General features: G+C 42.7%; 2 protein-coding genes across 6 annotated transcripts in view; one reads left to right on the forward strand and one right to left on the reverse strand.

Annotated features, from left to right (window-relative positions):
• Gpatch8 (G-patch domain containing 8) overlaps positions 1–22,719 on the forward strand; it is a 73,189-nt gene extending 50,470 nt beyond the window's left edge. For all 5 annotated transcript variants that reach the window (XM_027427987.2, XM_027427990.2, XM_027427988.2 and 2 more), the window contains 2 exons: positions 11,777–11,907; positions 16,647–22,719. In XM_027427987.2, the coding sequence (XP_027283788.1) occupies positions 11,777–11,907; positions 16,647–20,496 (3,981 nt within the window). In that variant the 3' untranslated portion in view covers positions 20,497–22,719. The remainder of the gene's footprint in view (positions 1–11,776; positions 11,908–16,646) is intronic.
• LOC100757610 (ATP synthase subunit f, mitochondrial-like) lies at positions 3,568–3,819 on the reverse strand. Its single transcript, XM_027427992.2, has one exon. It carries the CDS (start codon positions 3,817–3,819, stop codon positions 3,568–3,570), a length of 252 nt encoding a protein of 83 aa, XP_027283793.1.
• Positions 22,720–23,102: the final 383 nt, after the last annotated feature.

Consider the following 23,102-nt stretch of genomic DNA (forward strand, 5'->3'; position numbering starts at 1 on the left):
ATATAGCTCTTGACTTAAGTGTAATAGAAATTGTTAAAGCTTTAATTGTTAGATTTTGACATTCTCATTCATTCTCCTATATACCTTATGTTGACTGATTTCCTTTACTACTCTTATCATTTGCAGGAGTTATCAGCTTGGAAATAACTACCTCAGGGGGCACTAAGCAGTTGTTGTCTGGCTAAAATTCAGGCTGCCTTAACTAGGAGATGGTACTTTGGGGAATCAAATTGAGTGGGATTCAAAGATACTGTTAAGTATTCTACAGTGCACAATGCATCAAAATCAAGATTAACCTGGCCCAGAATTGCAACCACTGGTGTTGAGGTTAACTATTGAAAACCTTCAAATATGTGATGTTTTTATTTCACACTTGCTTAGCACAAATCATAATCATTTTACATTGGGGTTATCATAAACATTTATAAAGAGCCCATCTAGATCCAAAATGTTTACTTACAATTATGTATAGATGGTCAAAATAAAAATATAAAATTAAGAATTTGGGGATCAGGACTGGAGAAATGGCTCAGCAGTTAAGAGCACTGGCTGCTCTTCTAGAGGACATGGGTTCAATTCCCAGCACCCACGTGGCGGCTCACAACTGTCTATAACTCCAGTTCCAGGAAATCTGACATCTTCACATCAGTGCACATAAAATAAAAAGTTAAATAAATTAAAAATCGACTTTGGAGATCTGGGGTGATGGTTCAGATGGGAAAGCACTTGCTGTGTAAGGATGAGGACTGGATTAGCTCTCTCACATCCTGTCAGTTAGGTGGGTGTGGAAGCACACGTGTGATCCCAGGAGATGAGCTCCCGGGAGCAGGTTGACTAGCCAGACTCGCCAAAATGGTGAGAGTTCAGTTAGAGACCTCTGCCTCAGTATATCAGGTGAGAAGTGATTAAGGAAGACACCCTCCATCAACCGTGAGCCTCCACATGTACATACACTATAAACATATAATACTCCTCCCCAATTTTTTTGTCATGAGGCTTAGCAGATTGCTTGGTGGGTACAATGGATTCCGGTCCCCAGCACCCATGTACAAAGCAGACATGGCAGCCTGCACCTATAATTTCTGTGCTGGAATAGCAGACAGGATTATCCTAGAGTTTCCAACCAGCCTGACTAGTTAGTAAGTTCAACAAGGGATCATATCTCAAAAAATAAGGTAGTAGGTAATAATGACAACTTATACCAACCTCTATGCATACATATACACACATGTATAATTCATAAAATTGTGATTTTTCTTACAGAGAACTCATGAATACTTTCCCCTAATATAGAATATGTTTGAGAGCCCTGATTTGGAAAGATCTTTAGCTGTGTGATCCACAAATACATAGTTCATTGCCTCACCTGTATTAGAAGTACACTTTATATATTAAAAGAACCTAGGCGGGACTGAAAGATGGCTCAGTGGTTAAGAACACTGACTGCTCTTCCAGAGGACCTAAGTTCAATTCCCAGCACCCACATGGCAGCTCACAGCTGTCTACAGTTCAGTTCCAGGGGGTCTGACACCCTCACACAGACATACATGCAGGCAAAACACCAAAAAACATAAAATAAAAATAAGTATTTAAAAATAAATAAATAAAAGAACCTAGGCATCATGCTATGGGCCTGAGACCTCAGTTTTTAGTAAGTAGGTAGAGGCAGGAAGACCCTAAATTTAAATCGATCCTGAGCTACATAGAAATTTCTGTCTCTAAATACAAAGAACAGTTGTAGTATATATGACTTCAATTTTGTTTTGTTTTGTTTTGTTAGAATGTTACTCATTTTGTTGAAAAGTAGACCATATCATCTTTCTTCATATTCTTGTCTTTCTACAAATTGTACAATCCCGAAACAGTACATTATATATCAACAAAAAAGTCTTAAATTTTTATTTTATAATTCCAGCTGTTCTCTACTCAAATTCCCTCCTTCCTTCCTTCCTTCCTTCCTTCCTTCCTTCCTTCCTTCCTTCCTTCCTGTCTTTTTTCTCTTTTTGAGAGAGGGTGTTAACTGTGTAAAATAATACTGGCTTGAAGTTGTGATTCTCTTGACTCAGCCTCTAGAGGGCTGTAGTTAAAGGCTTATTTGACCTGTGTTTAAAATTTGTAAAGAGCTATTAGTTGACTTTGGTACAGCACAGCTAAATAATAGGAAATAGGATCATGTATTTTATTCCTTCTTAGTGGGAATGAACTTATAACTGGGCCTGCCATTTTTTCCAAATTGGTGCTCTAAAAATTACAAAAGTACCCTGTGCTGCCTTCCAGCAAGACACACAGGATTATTATGGCTCCGAGGTCAAAGGTAAGTACTTATTCCATGTTAGTTATTTGTAGCTTACATTGTTCATCAAATTTACACCATTAGAACTTTGGCGAAAAACTCTATTAGTGGTAAACTAAACTAAGCAGCTCCTGGGAAGTACTTGTACCTTATTTCCAAAAAATGAAGGATCATGGTTACTCTCAGTTGTGAACTTTTTTGAAGGAATGGGAGATTCAAAAAGTGTTAAATGCCTCTATTTGCTAGTTTTTCTCAATTTTCAAAGATGTTGTGATATAATTAGTACAAAAATATTCAGACTTTGTTTAAAATGTCTAAATGCTAAAAGTTAGGCATTTTGATTCTGATACTTGTGTTTTATTACCTTTGAAATCTCCAGTGATGAAGACAGCCATCCTTGAAGAAATAACCCAATGTATGATTACTTCTTAAGTTTTGACATGCCTGAGTGCTCAATAAACATTAACACTGATCATGTCAGAGCCTTGTTGGCTTAGTTGTAAGCTAGAGTTAAATTCAAAACTAGAGGTTTTTCCAGCCCCACTTCCCTGCCCTTTTAATTTCTTACATATCTTTTTAAAATGTTTGTCTGCTGATAGATGTAAAATCTCAAATTCAGACTGTAAGGGATCTTCTTCCCAGAGTGAGTCTGTAGCAGCGCTTTGCTGGTGATTGCAGGGTGGAGAAGGCAGCTCAGTGTGAGTGTGGTGTTCAAAGCCTTATGTTTGCTCTCCAGTACTGCAAACAAGCAAAAATATGTGAAGTCTCTTTAACACTTTTTTCTTTAACCTACTTGGGATTCCTCTGATCTTACCTTCGGTTTGTGTCACCACACCTCCTTATAATAAATACAGTGAGTGAACGATCACAACTTATCGAAACAGATCTGTTTGACTTAGTCTTCATGGTGTTAGTTTTCCCCAACTGAAAAAAAATCTGAGCCATGTACAGTGGCATACATTTGGACTTACTGAGGCAGAAACTTGGGACCAGCAGCATGGTAGGAAGACCTCTTTTGGGTTTCTGTTTGACTCGTTGATAGTGGTTTGTTCTATTGTTGCTCTGTTCTTTAATTATGATAGGGTTCTAGATGTGTAGTTGAACTTTTTTTTTTAAAACCTTAACCAGTCAGGCACCTTTTATTGGATACTAGTTCTTAGTCAGAGTTTGAAGACTCAGCCACAGTTGAATTCTTCATGGATGGGAGTGGGACAGGCGATTATGCTCAGGCGTGCGGTGCCGTCCATAGTGACCCTTCTTCACTGGTACTTGAGTCACCGCTCTTGTTTGAGTTCCTTGTAAGAAATGCAGTAGTTGAAAACCACGTAGGCTGCCAGCACCACGTTAATCCCCACAATGCTGCCTTTCCTCACATTGATGTACTTGTTGTAATACCGGTCATAACCTCTCTGAAAGGCTCCCACAATGCCACTGGGAGTGAAATTCCGCATCAATATCCAGCTTGTCAGCTTTCCAAGTTTAACCTCCATGAGCCTCTTCTCTTTCAGAGGCACCACCAACGCCATCTTACAGTCCCGGTGTTCACCATAGTTGAACTTCTGATCCCTCTGCTGGGTTTACAGATAGGAACCCACCGTGCTTTAAGGCCCACCTCTTAAACAAAACAAAGTACCTAGAACTGCTCAGTAAGTCAACGTTTGACTTAGTTTACACTATCTGATGACATTGGGCTTGTATTTCAACAAACCTTGATTATAATTAAGTTGTTGGTGTCTCTTGATCACTCTCCAATAGCCGTAGGCTGCGCGTCATTTTTTACAGTCTGTCAGTCATTAGTTGCTTGCCAACTAATGACTTTAAATACTCAAGGTTGTGACTCAGACCTACTTGCATCCTTCCTGTGTTCCTGAATTCTGACTGACACTGGGCATGCTGAAAAGCAGCCTCCATATCTCCAGTGTTGGGCCCTTCTTCCTTACAGTTTCACTGTGTGATAGATAGTCTGATCTGGTCACCATAATTTGTCCTTGTAAATCAGATTCAAATATTCCCTTCATTTTCCTCTCAGAAAAGAATGCTTTCAGCATGCCTCTTTCTAAATTAACCACAGTATGAAAACTTCTGCACTTTTTACATGCTCTGAAAAAACTGAAGTCTTATTTAATTTCTGTTCAGCTGTGAATAAAAACAGTAGTTTCCTGAACTTTGAAACAGAGCATGCCCATCACAGCCAGTAGTGATTTCACTAATCTAAAATATAGAATAGAGGCTACTAATGCATGGTTTCCCTAAAACTGTGTGTGAGTGTGAGTGTGTGTGTGTGTGTGTGTGTGTGTGTGTGTGTGTGTGTGTGTGTGATCAGAACAAGCACATCAAAACCATTTGGATAAGGGAAGATTACCCTAGAGCTGAAGGTAACCGAAAATAACACACTGTCTCGATCCTATACTGTGAATATGTTCTATGTCTGTTTTGTATTTATAGAATTTTTGCCCTTAGAAAACCATAAGGTATTTTTGAATCCCGAAGCTTCATAAATGTTGACTTAAATGTTGACTTAAACAACACAGTCCCCTCTGTGAGAAACAGAAGTATAAAGGTGGGAGTGCATCCTGGAACCTCTGTACACCTATGGCACAGAGACTTCAATCCAGGTGTTTGTAGTCTGTCACTGTGGGTGCCATTTCCTTTGGGACAGTTTTGCTTAATAGAGAATGGAGTCATTTGGTCAGTCTCTAAAACTTGAGCATGTGTTGGTTCCTTTCCCTACTAAGAGTAGGTTACTTACCCAGTAGCCAAAAGCTAATTAACTTTGGAAAAGTAGTTACTTAGGAAAGCTATCTGTTCTTACACCTAGTTGATGGCATACCTGTCAGAAGCTAGTATTGCAGGTAAAAAACTTATTCTCTTATTATATATTTCTAATTGTTCTTCAGCTTGGGACATAGTCCCAAATAAAAGCCAGCCTGCCATATTCATGTTCCACTGTTTCAGCCTGGTTTTCGTTTTTTCTTTGTAAATTTAAATTCTTCACAATGATACACTAGGATAGTAAATTTTTTTATTTTATTTATTTATTTATTTATTTTTGGTTTTTCGAGACAGGGTTTCTCTGTGTAGCTTTGGAGCCTATCCTGGCACTCGCTCTGTAGACCAGGCTGGCCTCGAACTCACAGAGATCCGCCTGCCTCTGCCTCCCGAGTGCTGCGATTAAAGGTGTGCGCCACCAACGTGGCATAGGATAGTAATTCTAAGGTTAAACATGTGTTCTGTTTTAGTCTGAAAGGTTAAAGCAACCTAAATAAAAATTTGTGAGTGGCAGTGCTTTGAAGAGAGCTTTGAACCAGGTGCGGTGGTATACACCTGACAAGTCCCAGCCTTCTAGAAGACCAGAGTTCAAGGACAGACTGAGCTATGCACTGACTTCAGTAAAGTGATTACTTAGCACGTATAAGGTCCCTAAGTTGAATCCCCAGGTGGATAGAAGGGATGCAAATGTACTGTCTCTGAACTGGGATGACACTGTTTCATTTCATCCAGTTAAATGTGAGGCTGTCTGCATTGTTTCCCTGACACAAATTGAGTAATATCCTGCATGGTCTTTTTCTAGAAGCATCAAACCCTAGAGCATGAATTAGGTGCACTAGCCAAATTCTTGAGGGATTGCTTTAGTTTGACTGAAGCACTGTTACATTGCATTGTGTTACATAAAAGGGAGACATGAAACAGTGGAGAAAAGAGGCCTGGAGGTTTGATATATAGGATTATTGTTATGAGAGGAAAAGGAATGTTTGCAGGTTGAAGAAGGTCAGAGCATATATATATATCCAAACAAGGAAATTGAGGCATAGTCAACCACCCTTTTTTTTCTTTTTCCAGCTGTGTTCATAGCAACACAAAATGCATTAAATGTTTATTGAGTATCTCTTTTGTGCCACAGGCATATGGGTAGGCAGGGTTTGAGGAAACTCAGCCTCTGCCCTCGTTCTGGGACAGTACAGTTGCTGTCTATGTGGGAAGTCTTAGAGCCCTCAGGAGACAGAATCAAGACTTTTCTGAAGCTGCTTTTGTAAGGCTTATAATATCATTTTCATTAGAAAAAGTCTTTAATCCAAAGAACTAGAGTTAATTTAGTTGGTCTTCAAGTATTGGGTCATCATTAAGGTCTTCCCTGCACAAATGTCTAAGGGAAAAGCCAGCCATGTAATAAGAGTCAATAGAAAATGCTCTTGTGTTCTGCATTGTGCTGTAAATGCACACTTGAAAAATTGCCAATGAGTTCCTATGAAAACAAGGACTTCATCTTCCCCTCCTACCTCCCTCTCTCCTTTCTTTCTGGTCTCATTCTCTGCCCTTCCCTACTTTCTTTCCCCATTTTGTTCTTTTTCTAATTTTGCTGGACTCTAAGAGAGCTGCCTCTCTTACCGCCCAAGCAGCTGGGGCTATAGACACAACACTGAACGTGAGCCTTTCATTTTGAGTGCTAATGTAACATTCAGTCCTTCCTTCCTTGCTTGCTTCCTTTCCTTTCTTTCTTTCAATTAAAATATTTTTACTAAATGAGGAATGTGACTTGAATTTCTGTGAATAAGATTTAGTAGTTCAGTAAAATAAGCTACTTTATTTTCAGTTCTTCAGAAGACATAACTATAACTTTGAGTCAGTTTAAATGATCCAGTATATTCATGTGGTTATTCTGTGTATCTCTGAGCTGGGAGTCTATGTTGGATTTCTGTGCATCATAGACTTTGCAGAGTTTTTCAGAGAAGGCCTATCTGCAGTTTCTTGGTTTTCTCACAAAAACTATTTTTTCTGACATTCAAGTTTGTTGCTCCTTTATTTTTGTGTGAAATTGTGCTCCTGTTTAGAATTTAAGAAAAAGGGACAGTGCTGGAGTAGAGGCAGGTGGATCTCTGTGAGTTTGAAGACAGCCTGGTCTACAAGAGTGAGTTCCAGGACAGGCTCCAAAGCTACACAGAGAAACCCTGTCTCAAAAAGCCAAAAGAGGGGCCAGGGAAGAAGGGACAAACACAGTTCACAAAGAAAATTTTATGTGAGCATGCATTGGCAAATGAGCCAAGCCTGATAACCCATTGGGTAACATCTGAGTTTTATAAAGGCTGACTGATGGAGACCTGTGTCTTTATAAATATTACTATTTTGCCAGACTTTGTAGCACAGTAGAAGCAGTAGATCTCTGTGAGTACAGGACCAAACTGTTCTTCATTCCAGGCCAGTCAAGACTACATAGTGAGACCATGTTTTGACAGAGAAGGTGGGGTGGGTGTGTTGAGCAGTTGAGAGTACTAACTGCTCTCCCAGAGGATCTGTGTTCAATTCCCAGTACCCACATGGCAGTTCACAACCATCTGTAGCTTCAGTTTCAGGGGATCTGATACCTTATGTCCTCTTCGGGCTCCTGCATGCATTTGGTGCAATGCACTCAGGCATGCATATGCATGCACATAAAGTAAAATGTTCAGGTGACCCTTTTAGGCCAGGAGTATAGCTCTTAATTACATTATGTTCAGCTACAGACATGGTCTTGAGTTTGCTCCCAAGTACCAGCACCCCCCCCCCAAAAAAAAAGCACATTACTGTTACATAGGGAATTAAGTTTCTTTTTACTATCTTTATTGTCCATCATTGGCTTAATTCCAAATAGAAGTAAGGTGTGCTTGGTGTTTAGGTTTTTTATTTCTCTAAAGAGATTTCCCTTGGGGCTGGATAAATAGTTTATGGGTTAAGAGTGCAACCTTGGGCAGCTCATGGCTGCTTTGGCTTGTTTGGTTTGTGTTTTGGATTTTCAAGACAGGATTTCTCTGTGTAACAGCCCTGGCTGTCCTGGAACTCCCTCTATAGACCAGCCTGGCCTCAAATTCAGAGATGTACCTGTCTCTGCCTCCTTGGTGCTGGGATTAAAGGTGTGAATGCACCACCGTTGCCTGGCCAAGATTTTTTTTTCTTTTTTAATGGTAGTTAATGTTGATGTGTGATTTTTTTTTGCAGGCTTTTTAATATTAATGTTTATTTTTAAAATACATAAATGAAGAAAAATAGTATCTGGGCGCTGGTGGCATACTGGTTTAATGATGAGTAGCATCATGAGTGAGGCTTAAGACTTAAACACTGAAACAGAGAGGGTTATTTTGACATTTAATCTCATAAACCTGTTGATACATACATCATTCTAATTTTGTAATGAGGACAGCTGAGGCCGTGAGATAGAAACTCAGTTGCCTGGTGATTGCTAGATTGACCTAGGTTCCCGACTGAAGTTTTACACTTGCATCTTTCTGAAAGACAGGAACAGATGTATTGAGAACAGAGTCTGACAGTCACAGATGAACTGGGGCAAGGTGCTGACAGTGGAGAGGGCTATTCTGGGTTCTTGGGGTGGAGCTGGGGGGAGCAGAGACTTTGTGAAGGGAATTCTTGGACCTCAAGTGGGAAAGAGACTTGGAGTCAGGGAAGATAAGGAAAATAGTAGTCTTAACCCCATCTGGAGCAAGTGAGATGACTCAGCAGATGAGATGCTGCTGCCCATCCTCATGCTAAAGTCAGTCCATGGGACCCTGTAGGGGGAAAGGGTGACCCAAGTCCTGCCAAGGCCTATACACAACAAAGGTGTAATAAATAAATACTTAAATAAATGATTTTTTTAAAGCCACGCTTTTCTGTTTCCATCAGAATGTTACCATCTGTAAGGAAGCTCTATGTGTGTTAGGTTCGGGGTGGTTTATGTACTCTCTCTCCGATGTGGCTAGACTGGTGACATTCTGACTTCTACCCTGAGACTATAGATAGGTTCGACTGAAGTTCTGATGTCTACCCTGAGACTATAGATAGGCTTGACTGAAGTTTGTAAGGGTGGTGAGAGTATTTACTCAACTTTATAGAGTTCCCAGATATGTTTTACCTTGAAGGAAGGTTGCAATTTAGATTTGTCTGCTTAACAACATTTTGTTTTGTGTCTCTCTGCCTTTATACCTATGGTAGGACTTGTTGAGTAAACTGTGGTGAGAATGCTGTGGTCTTGGTTCTGTTCCTTCATCTTCAAGAATGAATAGAGCCGAGTGTGATAGCCCACTCCTTTAATCCCAACACGGAGGAGGCCGAGGCAAATGGATCTTGTAGTGCTAGGCTAGCCAGAGCAGTACAATGATACTTTGTTTCAAAAACCAACAAAAGAAAGAGGAGGATGAAGAAAATCTAACCTTTGTCTGACTTAGTCTGGAGGCTCCAGGCTTTGATAAAATGATCATTGTTTTGAACAATGTCCTCTATATGGTTCAGCAAATGTCTGTTAAAAGCCATGAAATGTTTGTAAGTAAAGAAGTGACTGTGAATAGAAGAACTTAATGAGGTGTATATGGGAAAGGGTGGCAGAAGTGGAAAAAACATTACATTCTTTTTAGATTTGGCACAAGAGCCTATTAAGTGTTTAGGAAGAAAAAAGATTTATCCATAAAAAAAAAAAATGGTGTGCTGGGCGTTGGTGGCGACGCCTTTAATCCCAGCACTCGGGAGGCAGAGGCAGGCAGATGTCTGTAAGTTCAAGGCCAGCCTGGTCCCCAGAGCGAATGCCAGGACAGCCTCCAAAGCTACACAGAGAAACCTTGTGTGTGGGGGGTGTGTGTGTGTGATAGTCATAGTGGATCCTTTCTGCCCCCTTCCTCTCAAAAGGAGAAAGTTGGAATTTATATTTGTTTAAATAGTTGATTCTCACTGAGCACGGTGGTAAAGGCATGTAATCGTAACAATTTGGAAGGCTGCAGCAGGAGTTCAAGGCTTGCTTGGTCCATGGACTAAGGTGAGTCCAGGCAGGTTATTGGAACCTCCAAAAGGGAGTTGGGATATGTAGATGGCTCAGTGGTATAGCACCTGTTTTTTTGTGAGGCCCTAGGTTCAAGCTAAGAAGAATTTTAGTACCAAAGAGAAAAAAAACTTGATGAGTTTATAAAAATCTTAATATATGCGGGACCTACACCAGTAATAGCTTTGTTAGCTGTTGATTAATTGAAGTTCTCTAAAGTAAAGATAAATGAGTACAGATTCACTACTTATAGACAGCCATGTGTTCCCTGAAGTTCTGTGATCATAATGGAAATGACTGCAGAAAAACAGAAGGCTGTTTCCTTTATCTAGATGTGATTACAATGTCTGTCTGTGTGTTTACACACCTGTGTTTTCAGGCTCTTTGCTTCTCCCCAGCCCTTGTAGAATGTATGGTTGTGTCCTTAATTGTTCAGTATAATCGTTTGTAGATTCACTGAGAGCTTATGTAGTAATGCTTGCCTTATTTTTTTTTCTCTTCCACTCTTGTTTATTTTTTGCTTTTTTTTTTTTTCTTTTTGTGATGTGACATTTTCAGCTGATGTTTTGAAAGCAAATCCTTCTAATTTGGGAGCCCAGATCACAAGAGTGAGTTTTTCTATAGTGTCTTTAGCTGTATATCTTTTTTGTGTGTATGTCTTTCTTCCCTTCCCCCTCCCAATTCTAAAAGATTTGAAATACATTTCATAAATATTAGGTAAGAAAATTTCTGTCTGTTGAACACCATGCCTTTCTAAAGCAATGTCCACTTTATATTGGGTCTGTTGCCTTTTTCTAAGCTGTTGGAAAAGCATAGGCTAATGGGTAGGCCCTGCTTCCCTTTTTACATTATTTTGTTGCACTGTCTTCATTGCAGATGGGTGTGTCTGGACTTTGTCACCAACCTGTCTCATGACACTTCTTTCTTTAGTTTTTGTTTCTTTTGTTTTGAGAAAAATTACACAGTAGCATCTGGAAATAAAAGACCCATTCTGTTACTTGAAGTTTAAGTAACAAAATCTTCATCTTTCCTGTATTCTTCTTCATCCCTGGTGTTCCTCTCAGGGCTATGAAGGAGTGAAAAGCTACATAACTGTGTTCATTTCAGTAGACTGACTGGTGAAAGTGGTCAGGCTGAGTCTGAGCATGCTAGAGTTGGAAACCTCCCTTGGCTTTAGTAGTTACAGGAAACCTAAACCCACACCTTTTATTTTATGGTGGGGAAGAAAAGTATTTCTGTTTGTTCTGATTTTGATAGCCCCTGCCCCCATGTAAGCTGTACATTGCTTTTTTAGATCTTACACCTTGGGTAATTTTCTGTACCAGCCTCACCTTTTCTGTTCACTTTGGCCTGTGTTGCTACAATGTATCTCACATTTGTTTGTCTGGTTCTGCATCATGGAAGAGCAGGGGATCGGTCTCTCTTCTTTCTTCCTGATACTCTAAAATTTGCCTGTTGCTTCTGAAATCATTTTGTTTTGTACAATAAGACAAATGACATGCTGTCCTGATTATAAATGCCCGTATCCAAGTGTCATACTCAAAATAATTAGTCATTGTGTCTCTGGGTACCATATGAATATAATAGTGTATTCCATGCTAGTATTATAACATTGGTTGAGGGTAAATATTTTAAAGGTGTTGCCTTCACATCTGTGTGTCACTTAAAATCACTCACCATCTGTTTCTTTCTTTCTGTTAACTCAGAGATTAAAAGACCTCAAGCAGAGAGAGTTTGCCCGAAATGTCTCTTCAAGATCCCGAAAAGATGAAAAGAAGCAAGAAAAAGCCCTTCGGAGGCTCCACGAGTTGGCAGAGCAGAGAAAACAAGCTGAATGGTAGGAACTTCATGTCAGGAGTCTTTGTGGATGAGGAGAATCCTTAAGAGTTAAATTTATAGATTTAAAATTACAATTCAACCACTGGATATGGTAGCTCATGCCTAAAATCCTAGCATTTGGGAGGCTAAGGCAAGAGAATTGCTGCAAAATTGAAGTCAACCTAGACTACAGTGTGATACCTGTGTGATACAGTGTGATATCTCAAACGTATTTTTAAAATATTTAAATTGGGGGCTATAGAGATGGCTCAATGGTTATAAATACTTACTGCTATTCCAGGGGTCTCAAGTTCAATTCTCAGGACTCCAGGTGGCTCACAACCATCTGTAACTCCAACTCTAGGGGATCCAATGCCCTTATCAGGCCTCTAAGGGCATTGACACTCACATGACATACACTCAAGCAGACACATAAATAAACAAATCTTAACAAGTTTTAAACTGGACTGGGTGTGTACCTCAGCACGTACTAAGGATGTAAAAAACCCCAGGTTTGGTCAGTACCGTGTAAGCATGTTGGCATGTATTGGTAATCCTGGCACTCAAGAAGTAGAGGAGGCAGGAGGACTAGAAAGACAGGGTTACCTTGCTTGAGTAATGAGTCTGAGGTGAGCCTGGGACACCTGAGAAGTTGTCTGAAGTGGAGAACTGCACTTGGAGTTGTCTGGAAGAGTGACTGACTGACTCCATTAGCTGTACCTAAAAGATGCCTACTAGCGCATTGGAAATGAATAATCAATAAATGGCACCAATGTTACTATTCCATTTTCTACCCTTGGTAGATAAGTACAACACTCCATTTTACCGCTATAACATCCTGGCGCATGCTTTCTAAGTCAAGTATTGTCAGTGTCTTCTAAAAACTATACAGTTAGCCAGAAGCTAACTAGGGACATTGTGTCTCAGGCAGACCTCTCAGAGTTTGAGGCCTATATGAGTTTGGGCTCTGTATGAGTTCTATTATCCCAAAAACAAAATAAAAACTTAAAAGTAAATAAATTTTGTAATTTAAAAAGTTTATTGGGCACCGGGCGGTGGTGGTGCACACCTTTAATCCCAGCACTTGGGAGGCAGAGGCAAGCGGTTCTCTGTGAGTTCAAGACCAGCCTGGTCTACAAGAGCTAATTCCAGGACAACCTCCAAAGCCACAGAGAAACCCTGTCTCGAAAAACCCAAAAAAGAAAAGGAAAAAATAAAGTTTATTGGGCAGCAGGTGTTGATAGAGCACCTCTCCATCTCCACCATGAGGAAAAATTCAAAAGACAAACATTGAAAATGAGGAGAGGGGGCCAGGCAGTGGTGGTGGCGCACACCTTTAATCCCAGTACTCAGGAGACAAGGCGAGTGGATCTCTGGGTTCAAGGACAGTCAGGACTACAGAGAAACACTGTCCCCCCCCCCAAAAAAAAAAAAAGGAAATGAGGAGAAGGGATAGAGCTTTGGCTTATGAATGTCCACTCTCGCCTGTCCACTCCTGCCTTCAAAAGAATAACACCCTGGCATGTGAGTACGTCTGAGTGTTAGGGTCACTCCCCAGAAGACGGGATAGTACTTTTTGCCATCCCACAGTTCCTGCACACACCCTTGATTTGTTGTTATTCTATCTATACTTCTGATTTCTACCCTGTGTTCAGTTTGTTTGGTTTTTTGTTTTTCTGTTCTGAACAGGAGTCAAAAGTAAGTAGGAATTGGGAAACAAAAAAGTACTTAAACAACCCATGAGCGAGAGAGATAGAGAGCAAGGGAGGGAGGGAGAGGGAGTGTGTGTGTGTGCTCGCGCTCATGTGAGCATGGATGCAGATGCCATGGCATATGGAAGACAGAGGACAGTTCTTTGAAGTCTGTTCTCTTCATCTCCCATTACATTTCATAAGTTAGCAGTTAAAAGATGACCAATTAGGGATGATCATCATGTAGGTTACTGCTTTGGCGCTGGCCCTGAGACACAGCATCATTTGTTTGTTGGTGAGAGGTAGACTTTAACACAATACAAATGTCTTAGTCTCCGTGTCTGATTGGCTTCCGTCTTTGAACAGTAGCAGCATGTACAGCAAAATCTAGATACCATGGTATCTGGGGTTTTTGATTTCCCCAAGGTGAAGAGCTCATAGTTAATGAATATGTAATTAAGTGTCTTTATTGAGTTCAGAATTCAGGAAATGCCTATATAACCAGTACACTGAAAATTTTTGGCAAGATATGTAGTCAATACTGGCTTTTTAAAAGTTGTTCTATAGTCCTGTCATGGGAGCTGGAAGGTTGCTTGTTATGGACATTATTCATATGTGTAATAGTTCCTGTGGATTTGTTTTTTGTGCCTTCAGTTACTGTTAGCTGTGATATGAAAGCTCAAGCCTTTAATCCTAGCACTTGAGAGGCAGAACCAGGTGGATCTCTGTGAGTTTCTGTAGACCAATTGGTCTACAGAAAGAGTTCTAGGACAGCCAGGGCTACACAGAGAAACTCTGTGTTGAAAACCAAAAGTAGATAAATAAATATTAAGTTTTAAGTCGTGTACTAGATGTTCGTTATAGTGCCTGAAACATGAATCCTCCCTGTATTTAGTATGTCCTTGCTCCCTACCCATTGAAGGGGAAAAGTCATACATATTCCCATAGCTTGCATTATAGTGCATTGTTATAACTCCTCTGTTCTTGTGGTTACTCTATTGGTGTGTGAATTTATAAATTAAATTTTATCATAATGTAGGGGGGGGTCGCTGAGCACAATCTACGGTATCATGTATCTGCTTGTGGTCTATAGACATCTACTACTATGACTAAAGAGTACTGATGCATCACAAAGCAGGAATTTAGATGTGGTGCCCAGGACGTGGGGAAGACTAATTAATTTCTAGAACAAATATAACCACAGAGGAATCCACTAGAGGTTTCCGCAGCTATGTTCAATTCAGAATATATACATTTGTGAGTTGCATATGATAGTATATGTTTGTACCAGCCTTATGGAGGCCAAGGAAGTAGGATTCCCATATGGGTTCAAGGCCAGCCAGGGCTGCATAACTAGATTCTCAAAACAAACAACAAACCAATATGTACATTTTTTAAATAAAATTTGAGCCAAGTAGGCTGGAGAGATGGCTCAGAGGTTAAGAGCACTGACTGCTCTTCCAGAGGTCCTGAGTTCAATTCCCAGCAACCACATGGTGGCTCACAACCATCCTTTATGAGATCTGGGGCCCTCTTCTGGTGTGCAGATATACATGGAAGCAGAATGTTGTATACATAATAAGTAAAATCTTAAAAAAAAAAATTGAGCCAATTAGTGGTACACACCTTTAATCCTACTGTTCAGGCAGATCTCTCTCTGGATTGGAGGCCACCCTGGTATATATGAGTTCTAAGCCAGCCAATGCTACATAGTGAATTTCCTGTCTCAAAAAAATAAAGTAAAAATAAACTTGAGACACTTGCTACCAACTCTACATGGAAGCAGATAACCCACTCTCTCAGGTTCTAACCCCTACATGCATGGCACAGCACAAATAAACACACATACATGTGTGCACACACATGCAGAGGAAATTAAAGCTTTTTCCTTTTTTTAATTTTTTTTAATGTGCATTGGTGTTTTGCCTGCGTGTATGTCTGTGTGAGGGTGTCAGATCTTGGAGTTACAGACAGTTATGAGCTGCCATGTGGGTGCTGGGAATTGAACCTGGGACCTTTGGAAAAAACAGCTTTGAATTCAGAAGTAACCATCCTGTCCCTGCCTCCTAAGTACTGTGCTTACAGGCGTAAGCCACCATGCCCTGCAGAATAACCTTTGGAATAGTAGTACATTCATATACTTGATTGTATGCCAGTTGTTAGGATGATACATTAAGTAAGTTTGGGCCAGGCGGTGACACACGCCTTTTATTCCAGCACTTCAGAGGCAGAGACAGGCTGATCTCTATGAGTTCGAGGCCAGCTTAGTCTACAGAACGAGTGCCAGGATAGGCTCCAAAGCTACACAGAGAAACCCTGTCTCAAAAACCAAAAAGAAAGGGGGGCAGTTTAGAAAGGTTGCTCAGTGGTTAAAAGCACTGGGTGCTCTTCCATAGGACATGGGTTCAGTTTCCAGTTCCCACACGGTGTCTCACAATCTTCTGTTAACTCTAATCCTAAGGCATCAGATGCCCTCTTCTGACCTCCAAAGGCAATGTGCACATGTAGTTCACAGGCAAAATACACACATAAAATAAAAATAAAATGATAAAAAATTATAATAAAAAAAGATTAGTAGCAAATTAAAGCAGAAACTATGAGAAGATATTGGTAAAGAATTGGAGTTTTCTGGGATGGAGAGTTTGCTCAGTGGTTAAGAGCACTGGCTGCTCTTCCAGAAGACCCAGGTTCAATTCCCAGCCTCCACATGGCAGCTCACAACTGTCTATAACTCCAGTTCCAGGAAATCGAGCACCCTCACACCAATGCATATAAAATTAAAATAAATAATTTTTTTAAAAAATTTGAGTTGTGAGATAAGCCTTTTTGTAGAGCAGACAGATTAAGAAATAACAATAGCCAAGTGGCCTTGGAAATGTAGCATGCTACTTTAATCAATGACTCTTTGCTCAGCTCTACTCAAGAAGTTCCATTCATCAGCACATTGCTAGGGATCTGCTACTCTGCATCTTTGAGACCTGCTTATGATAAATGGAAGGACAAAGAAGAAAGATACATAACTTTAACCCTATCTTTTATTTTTTTCACTTTCTGAACCACTGTCTAGTGCTCCTGGAAGCGGTCCCATGTTCAGACCAACCACAGTGGCTGTAGACGAAGATGGTGGCGACGAGGATAAAGATGAGTCATCAACCAACAGTGGCACAAGTGCTGTTTCTTCTTGTGGTCTTGGGTCTGAATTCTCCGTGGACAAAGGGGGCTCCTTCACTGCAGTACAGGTTACCAATACCACTGGATTGGCACAGGCTCCTGGGGTAGCCTCCCAAGGTATTAGCTTTGGCATTAAGAATAATCTGGGACCCCCATTGCAAAAATTGGGAGTGTCATTTTCCTTTGCCAAGAAGGCCCCTGTCAAACTTGAATCAATAGCGTCTGTTTTCAAAGACCATGCAGAGGAAGGGACCCCTGAAGATGACACGAAAGCTGATGAGAAGAGCTCTGATGCAGGGGTGCAGAAGGTGGGAGATGCTGATGGGACTGGTAATCTTGATGGGAAGAAAGAAGATGAAGACCCTCCAGATGGAGGGTCCCTTGCCTCAACACTGTCCAAGTTAAAAAGGATGAAGCGGGAAGAAGGAGCCGGAGCTACCGAGCCAGAATATTACCACTATATCCCCCCGGCTCACTGCAAAGTCAAACCTAACTTTCCCTTCTTACTCTTTATGAGAGCCAGTGAACAAATGGAAGGTGACCATAGTACACACTCAAAGAATGCTACAGACAACAAAAAAAGCAGCTCTCCTAAGCCTAAAGGTTGCACTAAGGTGGCAGCAAGCCAAGGAGCAGAAAAGACGGTTAATGAAGTCTCTGGGTCACAAAAGGAAACCACTGTGGCTGAGCCTTCAGAGTCTGGAGACAAAACTGAGACAAAGAAGGGCTCAGGAGAGGGTATGAGTGAGCAAAGTATGGAGAGTCAGGAGACTTCAGAGAGCCAGATACGTGAATCCAATCCTAAAGTTTCTCAGGCCTCCTCAGCAGCAACAGCAGGCCAAGGACCCAAACATCCCACTGGTCCCTTCTTTTCCGTTTTGAGCAAGGATGAAAGTACTGCCCTCCAGTGGCCGTCAGAACTATTGATTTTCACCAAAGCAGAGCCCTCTGTTTCCTACAGTTGTAATCCTTTATACTTTGACTTTAAACTTTCAAGAAACAAAGATGCCAGAGCTAAAGGGACAGAAAAACCAAAAGATGATGGCGGCTCCTCAAAGGATCGGATCCAGAGCCTTGATCCTAGAGAGCCAGACAAAAGCAAGGAGGGCGATGAGCCTGACGCAGAGGCTACCTGTAGCAGCCTCAACAAGCAGGATCCTGGTGGGAGCCATGGGTCAGAGACCGAAGACACAGGAAGAAGCCATCCTGGCAAGAAAGAACCATCAGGCAAGTCCCACAGACACAAAAAGAAAAAGAAACACAAAAAATCCAGTAAGCACAAACGGAAACACAAGGCCGACATGGAAGAGAAAAGTTCTAAGGTAGAGTCTGGTGAGAAATCTAAGAAGCGCAAAAAACGAAAACGAAAGAAGAACAAGTCATCAGCTCCAGCTGATTCTGAACGAGGACCCAAACCAGAGCCCCCTGGGAGTGGTAGCCCTGCACCACCAAGGAGACGGCGCCGCGCCCAAGATGATTCCCAGCGGAGATCCCTTCCTGCTGAAGAAGGAAACAGTAGCAAAAAGGATGATGGTGGAGGTGGTAGCAGCTCCCAAGATCACAGTGGGAGGAAACAGAAAGGTGAACCTCCAGCTTCATCCTGCCAGCGGAGAGCTAGCACCAAACATAGCAGCCGCTCCAGCCGCCGGAGCCAACCCAGTAGTGGGGATGAGGATAGTGATGACGCCTCTTCTCACAGGCTGCACCAGCAGTCTCCATCCCAGTACAGTGAGGAGGAGGAGGAAGAAGAAGAAGAAGAGGAGGAAGACTCAGGCAGTGAGCATTCTCGTAGCCGCTCTCGATCAGGCCGTCGTCATTCCTCACACCGTTCCTCCCGGCGTTCTTACTCAAGCAGCTCTGATGGTTCTTCAGACCAGAGCTGCTATAGTAGACAGCACAGTTACTCTGACGATAGCTACAGTGACTATAGTGACCGATCACGAAGGCACTCCAAGCGCTCTCATGATTCTGATGATTCAGACTATGCCAGCTCCAAACACAGGTCCAAACGACACAAGTACTCATCATCTGATGATGACTATAGTCTCAGTTGCAGCCAGTCCCGAAGCCGATCTCGGAGTCATACTAGGGAGCGCTCAAGATCCCGGGGCCGCAGCCGAAGCAGCAGCTGCAGTCGCAGTCGAAGCAAGAGGAGAAGCCGCAGCACCACAGCCCATAGCTGGCAGCGAAGCCGGAGCTATAGCCGGGATCGCAGCCGCAGTACCAGGAGCCCTTCCCAAAGATCAGGCTCCAGAAAGGGGTCGTGGGGTCATGAGAGCCCGGAGGAAAGGCGCTCCGGCCATCGGGATTTCATAAGATCAAAGATCTACCGCTCTCAGTCTCCTCACTATTTCCGATCAGGTCGGGGAGAAGGTCCTGGAAAGAAAGAAGATGGCAGAGGAGATGACAGTAAAGGAACAAGCCTACCCTCCCAGAATAGCAGCACTGGCCCAGGAAGGGGGTCGGAAAGTGACTGCAGTCCTGAAGATAAGAATTCTGTCACTGCCAGACTGCTACTGGAGAAGATTCAGTCCAGGAAAGTGGAGAGGAAACCCAATGTATGCGAGGAGGTGCTGGCCACCCCTAATAAGGCTGGGCTCAAGTACAAGAACCCCCCACAAGGTTACTTCGGGCCTAAGCTTCCCCCTTCTCTTGGTAATAAGCCTGTCCTTCCACTGATAGGGAAGCTTCCAGCTACCCGGAAGCCCAATAAGAAATGTGAAGAGTCTGGCTTGGAAAGGGGTGAAGAGCAGGAACAGTCAGAGCCAGAAGAAGGGTCCCCAGGGAGTAATGATGCTCCATTTGGGCATCAGTTCCCAGAGGAAACAGCTGGTCCCTTATCAGACCCTCCCCCAGAAGAGCCAAAGTCTGAAGAAGCTACTGCTGATCACTCTGTGGCTCCACTAGGCACCCCAGCACACACTGACTGCTATCCTGGGGACCCAGCCATCTCCCATAACTACCTCCCTGACCCCAGTGATGGGGATACCCTGGAGTCTCTGGATAGTGGCAGTCAGCAAGGCCCTGTGGAATCCAGCTTGCTGCCCATAGCCCCAGACCTGGAGCACTTCCCCAGTTACGCTCCTCCCAGTGGAGAGCCTAGTGTTGAGTCAGCAGATGGGACTGAGGATGCTTCCTTGGCTCCCCTGGAGAGCCAGCCCATCACCTTCACCCCTGAGGAGATGGAGAAGTATAGCAAGCTCCAGCAGGCCGCACAGCAGCACATCCAGCAGCAGCTTCTGGCCAAACAAGTCAAGGCCTTTCCAGCCTCAGCAGCCCTGGCCCCAGCCACACCAGCCCTACAGCCCATCCACATTCAGCAACCAGCCACAGCCTCTGCCACCTCCATCACAACTGTTCAGCACGCCATCCTGCAGCACCACGCTGCAGCTGCCGCCGCCGCCGCCATTGGCATTCACCCTCATCCTCACCCCCAGCCCCTTGCCCAAGTACATCATATTCCCCAGCCCCATCTGACCCCTATTTCCTTGTCCCACCTCACTCACTCAATCATCCCTGGCCACCCTGCCACCTTTCTTGCTAGCCACCCTATCCATATAATTCCTGCTTCAGCCATCCACCCTGGACCCTTCACTTTCCACCCTGTCCCCCATGCTGCCCTCTACCCTACCCTGCTTGCACCACGGCCTGCTGCAGCAGCTGCCACTGCCCTCCATCTTCACCCTCTTCTTCACCCCATCTTCTCAGGTCAGGACCTGCAGCACCCTCCCAGCCATGGTACTTGAGTTGGGAGTCGTAAGCTCAAGTTGGGCCAGGGAAGGTGACCTATTCTTCCCTTGGGGGTGTTGAGCCATTTATACCAGCAAGTAAAAAGCTGGAATGGGCAGTGTCTTGACAGCCAAAGAAATGAGTTTTGGCTTGCAGGGATGGATTTAGATTTGAGGTTTGCTTTGGGTTTACTATCAGGGATATCTTCCCCCTTTCTATTAGTTCCTCCTGTGTTTCTAAGCTAGGGAACACCAGTAAGTGCTACCCACACTCCTCTGCAGCAGACTGTCAAGTATTGATACTTCCTTCTCTACTTTCTAATCCTCTGCTCTTCCCCTTCTGTAAGTTTAAAATGTTTTCCTCCTCTAATGGGTTGTCACCAAAGCACTTGCCATGGGCCCATCTGGCCTTGCCTTCTCAGTGCCTCAAGGAAGGCCAGGCTGTCTCTTCAACGGTGAAAACGCCACCACTTTTGGGCAGTGTCTTTGAACATTGGTGACCTGTTATCCCAGGTGAGATGGAAGAGGGAGTCTAACCTAGAACCAAAAGCAACTCAGGCTGCAATTTGATCATTTTCCTTACAAACAAAGCCACACATGTGGCCCTGCTGTCCTCATGCCCCTCATCCCAGAAGAGGCATCTACATAGCCCAGAAAAGAAGATCCTGTCATGAGTAGAAGCTATGCGGAACAGAGTCACCCACGTGCTTCCCAGAGAGGAGCTCATGTCTGGAGGGTATATTTCCTTCTGTTATGTTGATGTTTTCTTCTTAATTTATAGGATTTTTTAATGTAAAATTGCACTGAACTCTAAACATAAATGCTGCTTTTTGTAGCCCATATTAAAAAGGTTCCGTATTTGTAGTATACTGCAATAATATTTTTTACATCCAGCTCTTTAAGTGATCCTTGTTCTGGTGGCTTTCTGTAAATATGTTTGCCCTAGTTGAATTAAGAAACTTTAAAGGTTATAAAGTTAAAAAAATAAAAAATAAAGTATTTGTTTTCTGCTAGATGCAAAAATGACTAAGCATGTATATTTTATCAAGCTCCTGTATTTTTTTGAAGTTATGAACTATAAAAATGTTAAGACTTTTTTTTGTTTTCTGGGCCAAATGTTAAGTAATTTGCAGTAATTGGTTCATCCTGCACTGGGATTTTTGAATTAACGAGCAGCAAGCAGCTGCAGGCATCAGGAGGGTGCTCGGTTGCAGTCGTCTCCCTGACATGCTTTGTTGTACAGAGAAACAGTGGACTCCATGGAGGAGGGGAAGATTGATTCAACAGCTTTGTTCTCTGGAAGCAGTGACACACACTCTGGTTGTCTGGGAAGAGGGACCCTTTGGTTTCCCTGGGTACCTTGTTCTGGACAGTCTATTTGCCTTCCTAGTATTTAGCCCCCTCTGACAATTTTTTTAATGTGCCTTTTGGGTTGGCTAGAAACTAACATAGAAGTAGACCAGAGGATAATAGAGTTGGGACAGTTTTCTCCTCTTTTTGTTGGGAGGTGAGCACATCTGTAGGTTCTTGGAGGGCTTTGGCTTTACAGTTCCATGCCGTCTGCCCAGCTCGATTCCAGCAGTAGAGGCTCCTTTGTTCTTTTCTCCTGTGACACTGACCAGAATCTTCCCCTCCCGCCTTCACCCAGCCCTAGTGACACTCTGACCCAAAGGTGCTTGTAATGCAGGTCTCATCTCCTCTGTTAGTGCTCGTCTCAGTCAGCTGACAAGATAAACCCCACTTGCCTAGGCCAAGGGTCTCTATCCATGCCTTCTCAGATCCCCAGAAGGAAGAGGTTTTGACTTTATGAGAAGCAAGTACTGGGCAAATGAGGCACTTGGCTGAGCCTCTCCCACCTGCTCAGTCCTCGTCTGATTCATAAGGATCACTTTTTGGATAACTAGCCCTGGAAAAATGAAATCATCGATTTGAAGTGAAGGGACTCATTTTCCTTGCTTTCAGCCCATGTAAATATTTAAATAAAACAGTATTAACATTTTGTGCTGCTTCCCATTAGGTTGTAGATTGAGCCGTACTCTGGCCACCTCTCTGTCTTCTTGGAGGCAGTTTTCTTTAACTTCCAGAATAGTAGTTTTAAAGCTTCAAAGAAAAACAAAATAACCTATCCTTACTTACAAGCATAACAGATTGTATTTAACTTTATCACACATGATAGAGATATATATGCTGTAAAATGAGGGAAAGGAACTTTCTAATAAACCAATGCTTTGTGGAAACTTAGCAGAGTCCGTTGTGATTGTTGCCACTTCCACTCAGGCTGGGGCAGTTTGGAGGTTGGGTGACAATGTCTTGTTAGAAGTAATTAGATAATAGATCCTTCTAAGCACGGTGGAGATACTTGGAATTGTTCTTCCGTGAGTTCAGGTTGCCAGAGGGTCTGGATAATTTACATACAGGGGAAGACTTGGCATGTGTTCCTCCTGGTCTCGGGCAGATGACTGGCGGGTGATGTGCACTTCTTTTTCTTTAAGAGCTGTGGAATTCAAGATTCTTCTGACCTTTGACCTCCAGGTGTGACTATTACCAGGGCTGAATTACTGTCCTCAACCCCTGACCACCACTATAATGTTGGAGTGCAAAAGCCCTACTCGGCCACATCAGGA

This window comes from Cricetulus griseus, chromosome 7, assembly GCF_003668045.3.
Source record: "Cricetulus griseus strain 17A/GY chromosome 7, alternate assembly CriGri-PICRH-1.0, whole genome shotgun sequence".
In the NCBI taxonomy this organism is placed as follows: Eukaryota; Metazoa; Chordata; class Mammalia; order Rodentia; family Cricetidae; genus Cricetulus; species Cricetulus griseus.

Excerpts from the sequence above, each read along its gene's own strand:
- LOC100757610 (XM_027427992.2), bottom strand. The coding sequence starts at position 3,819 with ATGGCGTTGGTGGTGCCTCTGAAAGAGAAGAGGCTCATGGAGGTTAAA.